Source organism: Arachis stenosperma, chromosome 8, assembly GCF_014773155.1.
Source record: "Arachis stenosperma cultivar V10309 chromosome 8, arast.V10309.gnm1.PFL2, whole genome shotgun sequence".
In the NCBI taxonomy this organism is placed as follows: Eukaryota; Viridiplantae; Streptophyta; class Magnoliopsida; order Fabales; family Fabaceae; genus Arachis; species Arachis stenosperma.
Window position 1 is genome coordinate 34,628,842 of NC_080384.1, and position 9,219 is coordinate 34,638,060.

A 9,219-nucleotide genomic window follows, 5' to 3' on the forward strand; every position below is an offset into this window, starting at 1 on the left:
GAATGTGTCTATCATTCTAAATGATCTCGTAAACCAATTTGTGAAATAATATATATATATAAAGAAATATCTTTTGGCTAAAAAACTAATTGTCCAATACAAAAGTTGCGAATAATTAATTTGGAGTATCACTCTTTTGTACTAGAATGTTAGCCATTTTGTTTGTTAGCAGGATTACTTATACCCACTTGTTCACACTCCTGTTTGTACTGAATATATAGTGAATACGGATGATCTAGCTCTACACTTCAAGTCAATATTAACGTGGCTTGCAGAGCAATTTCGAGGAAATAGGCAATTTAATTGGTGTGATGGACCACATAATCAAAGCTAGTATTGCCCGAGTTGTTCCTATTCTTCTTCTCTCTTTTTTTTTTTTTTTAATTTTACAAAGAGATAATGTTTTATTCATAAAAGACATCAAACAGAATTTATAATACAGTCCGTTATACATTTAAATCTTTTTAGCAATTAAATTTTATTAAATTGGACTAAATCGAATAAAAATTATTTTCATTACACATAACGTATACACATGTGTGCTTTACTAATGTAAATATATTCTTTTTTTTATTATATTTTTTCTTTTCTTTTTTCTTTCGCATATTTTCTTTTCATCGTTGTTCTTTTATTGTTGTTGTTATTGTTACATTTTTTCTTTTCCTCGTTTTTTTAATAATTTTGTAGCATTTATTTTTATTTTTTTATTTTATTTCTCTTAAGCAAATAAAATAAAAAAATTATAAAAAAATGAAATAAGAAGAAGTAGATGAAGAAGAAGAAGCAGCAGAAGATGAAAAAAAACTAAGAGAAAAAATTTGAATTATGCAAAATTTATCAGAATAAAAATATATCAAATTTTTTTGATAATAACATATAAATTTTTTAGTTTTTACACCGAAATTTTACTATAAAAACAAAAAATATCTTATTTATTTAATGCTGTATTTTTTTCTTATTTCTTTCTTTTAGTTGAATGAATATAGGCTCATCCTCTCCTTAGTAATTTTGTAGAATTATGTGTTTCTTTTTTTTTTTGATTTTTTTGTTTTTATTCTTGTTAAAAGAGTAAAACAAGAAGAAAAAGATTAATAAGAAAAAAAGAAGATGATGATGACGAAAAAAAAGAAAAAAAAGCAGCAGAAGAAGAGGATGAAGAAGATTCAAAATTTTGAATTATACAGAATTTATCAAAATAAAAATATACGAAAATTTCTTAACAATAACACATAAATTTCTTAATTTTTATACCAAAATTTTGTTATAGATGCACAAAAATATATTCTTTAATGCTGTATTTTCTCTTCTTCTTTTTTTCTAATTTTTCTTTCTTTTAGTTGAATGAATGTAGGTTCATTATCTTTTTACTAATTTTGTAGCATTATATGTTTCTTCTTCTTTGTTTGATTTTTTTGTTTTTATTCTTGTTAAGAGAGTAAAACAAGAAGAAACTTGAAAAGATAAAATAAGAAAGAAAAATGAATAAGAAAAAAAGAAGAAGCAACAGTACAAGATAAGGAAGAATTTTACATTTTGCAAAATTTATCAAAATAAAAATACAACAAAATTTTTTAACAATAATAACACATAAATTTCTTAATTTTTGCACCATAATTTTGTTACAAATGCACAAAAATATTTCCTTTAATATTGTATTTTACCTTTTTTTTCTTATTTAATTTCTTTCTTTCTTTTAGTTGAATGTATGTAGGTTTATCCTCTTTTTAGTAATTTTGCAGTATTATGTATTTTTTCTTCTTCTTTTTTTGATTTTTTTGTTTTTATTCTTGTTAAGATAGTAAAATAAGAAGAAACTTGAGAAGATAAAATAAGAAGAAAAAGATGAATAAAAAAAAGATGATAATGATAATGAAAAAGAAGAAGAATTAGGAGGAGAAAGAAGAAGATTTTTGAATTATACAAAACTTATCAGAATACAAATACACCGAAATTTTTTAATAATAACACAGAAATTTTTTAGCTTTTATCCGAAATTTTATTACAAAAGCACAAAAATGCCTTTTTTAATGTTGTTTTTTTTCTTCTTCTTCTTTTTCTTTTTTCTTTCTTTCGTTTTTCTGTGATAGATATAAGAAGAAAAAGAGAATGATATGAGAAAAAGACGACAATGATGATATTAATAATGATAGAAGAGGAGTAGGAGAAGGAGAAAAAGGAAGAAAAAGATCAAAAAAAATTCAAATGAGAAAAGAAAGAGAAGAAAAAGATGGAGGTGTTGGTAGTGGCCACGAGATAACAAAAGCGAAAGATGAGAAAAAAAAAAAGAGGAAAAGTAAGAAAAAATGATGAAAAGAACAAGGAAAACACAGACGAGGAAAATAATACAGTTATATATATTCGCATGTTAAGTAAAAAATTATTAGAAGTAATAGCACATAAAGGTGAATTAGATTACGAAGCCTGTTACACATACATGTCTTTTTGGCTTACAAGTCTTACAAGTTGGCACAAACTCAACAAAATACACGCGCATTACACTCCCGCATTCAAGAGTAAATACACGCACGTTATTCAACCACTTTCTGTTTCCAAAGCGCGCTACTCACTATGCATTTCAACCACTTTCTGTTTCCAAAGCGCGGCTACTCACCATGCATTATGAATGACTCTTCTTCTTCTTCCTCTATGAAAACGAGTTTCTTGCCAAATTTGTTCGATCTCCTTCATGCATTCTCTCTTCGCTTTTTCATTCGTTGTTTTACCTGCGTTTATCGCTGGTATTCTTGCTTCGTTTTTTTTTTCGATTTTCATGGTTTTTGAAAGCAAGCTTTGAAATCGTTTTAAAGATAATGGAACTTCAGAAATACACTCAAAGGATTACAGAAATACACCCAAAGGATTACAGGAATTTACCCACAGAAATACACCCAAAGGATTACAGAAATACACCCAAAGAATTTAAGAAATACACCCAAAATTCGTTGAAGTACACCTTATACATAATTCAGAACTCTTCCTCTTTCTCCTCCTCATATTCTGCTGCTTCTTCTTCTTCATTTTCTTATTTCATATTCTCATAATTCTTTTTGGGAGAAAAAATCAAACAAAGAAGAAAAGAATACATAATGTTACAAAATCAAAAGAAGAATGAGGAGAAACACGACGATGAAGATGAAACACTTCAAAAATGATTTCAGAGTTTAATGTCAAAAAATAATAGAAATTGAGAATAACAAAGAAAGAGAACAGAGAGAAAAGCACGTAAATGAAGAAGGAGAAAGAGAAGGCAAGAAATTCGAAAAAGGAAACGGAATCCTTTCAAAAATTAAAAATCTGTTAGAAGTGCATTTGAGCGTAATATCAATTAGAGGACTTGTAAAACTTGTATAGAAGAATCACTTGTATGTAGAAATTAATCCTTAGATTATAATAATTTAGGTAAATTTAGTTGTTAAATTTTATTATTACAAATAACAGATCATCTTTTCTTATTTATAAATTGAAAAAATATAGTTTCATTTACAATAGACATCAAATTATAAATAATTGATTATAGAGAATTTTAAATAACAAAAATAAAGACAGGTCTATTTGAATTAATTTTTATATCTATGTAATAAATACTACAATACAATCAAAATAACTTTTTTTTCCGAATAAATTTAAACAAATTTCTTATCTTCATGGACAAAATCTTTGATGAACATGTACAACTATTAGATTTTATCTTGTAGAGCAAACACATCACGCACAAAAAGAAGAAACCATAACAAAATATAAAAATGACACTATAAAGCAATCATTAAAACTTAAAACACCAAATTAAAACACTATATTTGGTATCATTGTGGGCAAAATTTTTAGTTTGAAAATATCTATTTAATCTATTATATGGGTTTAGAATTTAAAGTTTGAATCGAATTTAAATCTAAATGTAAATTTTTTTAGTTTATACTTAAATTTAAATCAATACAAATCCAATATAAAATTGATCTAAGTTATTAAAATATCTTATTTGAATTCAGGTAAAAGTTTAAAAAATATACCAGATATGACAGGTGTAAGCCAAAATAAATCCGCTTCATCCAACTATAAACACTCATGCCATTCATACTTCAAACAGATGTGTAGGTCAAGGTTTCTTTGGAAGAGAGAATTTCCTTCTTTTCATTATCTTCAAGATAAAGTGCTGTCCTTTTTTCTTCCTACTTAAAATCACGTGTTTTCATTTATTTGGTATACAGTAGAAACTAGAAAAATTTTAGCTTGGTCAAGAGACTCAAAGTCAATGGACAAAGTTATCATGTCGTGGCATGCCATGTGGGGAGAGGGCTTGCCGTAATTTCAACAGCATAATTAAATATTTTTCCATTTTTATCCTAATTAACATTTAATGGAAAGTCCTCATGTATCAACGTACATCCACACATATTACCAAAAAAAAAAACGTACATCCACACAGCTACACAAGAATATCATCAAGTCAAGCTGAAACCGAAGACCAAAACAAATATATAATAAGGGGAACATAACGTGTGTAGCGTGAATAAATACGTTTTTTTTTTCCACTATACTATTATACTGTCTAACATGGAAGCTACGTAGCAAGAGAAAGTTAGAATTCATTGCAACGTCATATCAATTCTAAATACATTAATTAAGTATATTAGAAATAAAAATATTAAAGAACAAAAAATGTTTATTTTACTTTTTTTTTAACCAGTATTACTTAGACTTTCTTTTTCTAAATAAAAGGAAACCTAAGGAAAAACTTAAGAAATGTTAAATGGTGCGACAAAAGATACTACACAAATAAATACATTACTCACACAATTTACGATGGGGGAGAGAATGTATTTTAAATTTTTTGTTTTGTTTATGTGAAGAACAGTTAAGTTTGAATGAATCATAAATTGATGAATAATGACAAGAAAAATAGTTACGCAAGAAAGACAATAATTTAAAATTATTTTATTTAATTTAATATCTATAATTTTATATATATAATATCTAAAATGATATATTTATTATATTTAATATTATATATTTAGTTTAAAAATAATTAATACATATAAAATAAAATAATTTTAGACTGATTTAGGTTTACTTTTATTGTTTAAACATTTTTTCAGGAAAAATATCTATGTATAGTAGTAATGAACGATTTCAGATCATTTGTAGTAGAAGAAATCGAATCCTATACGTCCAACATTATTCCGTACGTAACTCCTATTTATGATTCTAAGAAGATAGTAGTGTTCTGTCAAATCGAACTAATTAACTAATCGCACAATTCATTGCGTCATTGATGACTAATTAATTACAACACATGGCTAATTAAGGACTCCAATTGCGAGTCAGTTGCCTTAATAGCTTAAGGCGGCTAATGATAATGATAATGTTAAAAAGTGTATCCACACAGCCAAACACAAAATTTTTCTTAAATATATTTTAAAACACTAAATAAAATAATAAAAGGAGTTCCTTTTCTTTTCAATATCTTATATTAAAAAAAAAAAACAAAATTTCAGATATATTTACAATGTAAAATATAATATATAAATCAACCTAGAGAATGTTCTCTTATTCATTGTTTAAATAAATATTTAAAATTTTAATTAGATTACATAACTGTATAAAAATAACTTTACATTTGTTAGTACATGATACTATGATAGTTAAAAAGTAAATTTTACAATAATTATAATGGTTATAAAATTTTGACAATATATATTTAAGATTGTATTTTTTATTATTTGATAATATTTTTTAATTTAATTACAGTTTTTATGTTTTATTTCTAAATTAAAAATATTACTAAAATTTCACGATCATTGTGTATTTGTGTATTCACTATAATAGAATTCTTTCAAGTAATAATTAATTAGTCTGAAAGAATATTAATCCTGTCCGATCCCTACTTACGAATTAGTGAATTAACGATAGATGATTATTTTAATTTTTCCATAAAGATGCTTGGGACAAGGTGACATACGTGGCCATTGACTAGATAGTGACATATGTAAGAGAGTAAGACAACAAGTGTGAAATTTGAAGCTTCTAAACCAGCCCGCAAAAAAAAAAAAAAAACAATGTTAGGAGTCAGTAATTTTTGTGATTATTAGCCATTAATTAATCATCAATGATAATTCAATGGTGGGAGATTGGTGTGAGATTTTACTAATGGCTCATATTTTTCTGCTGGTTACATGCTGGCCAAAATTTAATAAAACTGCTGGCCTTTAGACTTTTCCAAAAAAAAAATTTAAGAATTCCCACATCATCGTGCTTATTCAACAACGTGACGTTTTGGAAGGTGACGTTTTCAATTTGGTCCTCACTTTCTCACTTGCTTCTACCGTCACACACCAATAATTTACTGTGTTTGATGTGACACTGATATATCTTCATTAAATATAAATCATATCATATACATAATATGTAATCTTCAAATATAACCTGATCGCCTAATTCCATCTATATATCCCAATCTTAGGTTAATCGAGTTGTATATGTAGGAAAATATCTAAGAATTCACGAGTATCCATGGATCATCATCAGCAGCAGCAACAAGGAAGTGAACCTTCTACAACAACCAAAGTTGAAAGAAAGATCATAGAGAGAAACAGAAGAAATAAAATGAAGGATCTCTACTCCAAACTCAACTCTCTTCTCCCAAGCTATAGCCCCACGGTAGGAAATAAATCAACAAATCTAGTTGAAATAATTATTAGTCTGACTATAGATTATAGATGTTGTAAAATTATTTTTTCTAAAAGTTCAAGCAAGACGAGAATGATTATGTATTGTTTTTGAATTTGCATAAAAACTTAAATTGATAGGATATTAATCTTGTAATTTTGAATTTAATATATGATAACGCAGGAAGTGTTACCATTGCCTGATCAAATAGATGAAGCCGTGAAATATATCAAAAGCTTAGAGAAGAAGGTGAAGATGGCAAAGGAGAAGAAGGAGAGGTTGCTAAAAGGGAGGAATAACAACAAGAGATCTCGCGGTTTCGATGAGAAAAATATTACAAAATCTCCAATGATAGATGTTCATGAAATGGGTAATTCCTTGCTTCAAGTGGTCTTGACATGCGGGTTTGAGAACAAGTTCCTTTTCAATGAGATTATTCGCATATTGCATGAAGAGAAGGTTGAGATTGTTAGTGCCAATTCTTCTTCGCAACCTGGAGATTCAATGATTCATGTTTTGCATGCAGAGGTAATTAATTAGCACATTGAGAAAAATAGAAAGAATGTGTGATTAATTACTTAATTAATTAATAGCTGATGTTGTATGTTATATTTTGATTAATGTAGATTCCTTCCGCATTCCAGCAATTTGGAGCTGCAAGAGTGAGTGAGAGATTGAAGAGGCTTGTGAATGGATCAATCAGTGATGCGGAAATAGATCCAGGATTTTGGGATGATTTTGAAATTGATACTGACATTTGGGAGCTTCCAGATCTTTCATCAGTAGTAAGCAAGGGTTTTTCAAATCCTTTGTAAAATAATAAAGTTTTTTTTTTTCAAAATTAGAAGTGAGATTCCAACCCACAACTTTTAGATAAGTGAAGAGATTATGCCATTTGAAAAATAATTCATTGGCAAAATAATATATAGTTATTGCAGACAAAGTAAAGTAAATATATAATAATATCTGCAGCTCGTTACATATTTTGAAAAGTATATAGTCCTGAGATCCTTGATGATTTGCAACAACAAAGTATACTGAGCCATATATATACATGATTCAAAAAATATAATGGAGCCTAGCAATTATCTATCTTGATATCAGATGACATTAATTAAGAAAAATGTTAGGTAACATTAGTCAACATTATTCGACTTTCTAATATATGTTATCTCTTCTGGTTTAGTTAGGATTTAGGAGTAAGTTGATATTTATCATTGCTAATTAATTAACCAACCAACAGAAATTCAAATTAATTTATGTAAATAATCTAATTTGATAATTAGTACAATGGCTTTTGGATGAACAACAATGCATGTGATACGAACCATGGGGATATACATGTATAAGAGTGCAGAAAATAAAGATCCAGGATTTTCTATTTGTTTATTTGGAAGGCTAGCTTAACTTTAAATTTCAGCGTTATAGAGACAATTAATTAAACTACTATTTTCAATACCAGCAGCCTCTGCTTCTGTTTTTTCATGAATAATGTTATTGTTTCGGGCGGGATCCCTAAGAGATTCTGCTGCTACTTTCAGAGGCCACATTCAATTCGGATCTAGATACATTCAATTCGGTTCTAGATTCATACAACCACATTGATCTATCAGTAGTGTTAGGAAGGCAGCACAATTTATGATTTGTAGTTATTAATTAGTCATCATTAGTGTGGGATAATTTTAAGAATTTTGCTAAAGAAACAATGGACTATTTGTACAATGTGTACAATAGGCTATTGAGTTACAAAATGAACATTCTCCATACTATCTAGAATAACCATCCGAGTACTAGGGATAATAAACATCTTCCCAAAAGTTTAAATTAATTTTGGGATTCACCAAAGATCAAACTCTTAACCTTTCGGATCTAGCGCTCTAATGCCATGTCATGATACCACTCATCCCAATAACTTCAGTTGATGAGAAAAGGTAACACTAATGATTATATCTCTAATATTCCATAAACTTCCATTGTTCACATTATACAAATATTCCATTGACTCTTCATACTTTCTCTAATTTTAATGAAAGTGCTGATCTCGAGACTTTCTCTTGATCTATTTACTATTTTCTCCTACCTACCTTATATTAATTTATTAACCAATAATTCATAATTTAATAATAATTCACTCATCTATTTAAATAAGTATTAAAAATTTAAATTTTATTTTATATATATAATAATTTATTAATGCATGTGGTATAAATCTTTAAATAAAATTTAGATATATAAAAAATTAATCATCAATTTATCAGGTTAACAAATATCATAAAAAACTAAACTAAAAACTATTCCAATTTACTATAGAAAACACTTAGATAGCATTTAGAAAAAAGACAGAGATTGAGAGACTGAGATTGAAATAAGTCTCAGTATTATGTTTGTTGTAAAGTGGGAGTCAGCAAAACTCTACTTTAATTTGCACAAAGAATAAAGTTGGAGTTAATTAATTGAAATAGGAATATTTTAGGTATAAAATATTATTAAAATTTCGGTCTCTATCTTTAAAAATTTAAGTCCTATGTGTCCCTACTTTTTGAAAGTCCTGAAATA

At 27.2% G+C, this 9,219-nt stretch overlaps 1 protein-coding gene across 1 annotated transcript; it reads left to right on the forward strand.

Moving 5' to 3' along the window:
• Positions 1–6,419: 6,419 nt before the first annotated feature.
• LOC130946678 (transcription factor bHLH162-like) lies at positions 6,420–7,741 on the forward strand. Its single transcript, XM_057875515.1, has 3 exons — positions 6,420–6,654; positions 6,847–7,191; positions 7,290–7,741. Exons 1-3 carry the CDS (start codon positions 6,508–6,510, stop codon positions 7,476–7,478), a joined length of 681 nt encoding a protein of 226 aa, XP_057731498.1. The 5' UTR covers positions 6,420–6,507; the 3' UTR covers positions 7,479–7,741.
• Positions 7,742–9,219: the final 1,478 nt, after the last annotated feature.

Bases quoted from the DNA above. Each gene is read 5' to 3' on its own strand.
- LOC130946678 (XM_057875515.1), top strand. From the start codon at position 6,508: ATGGATCATCATCAGCAGCAGCAACAAGGAAGTGAACCTTCTACAACA. The intron at 6,655-6,846 runs GTAGGAAATAAA...ATGATAACGCAG, and splicing joins TCCCAAGCTATAGCCCCACG to GAAGTGTTACCATTGCCTGA. The intron at 7,192-7,289 runs GTAATTAATTAG...TGATTAATGTAG, and splicing joins TTCATGTTTTGCATGCAGAG to ATTCCTTCCGCATTCCAGCA.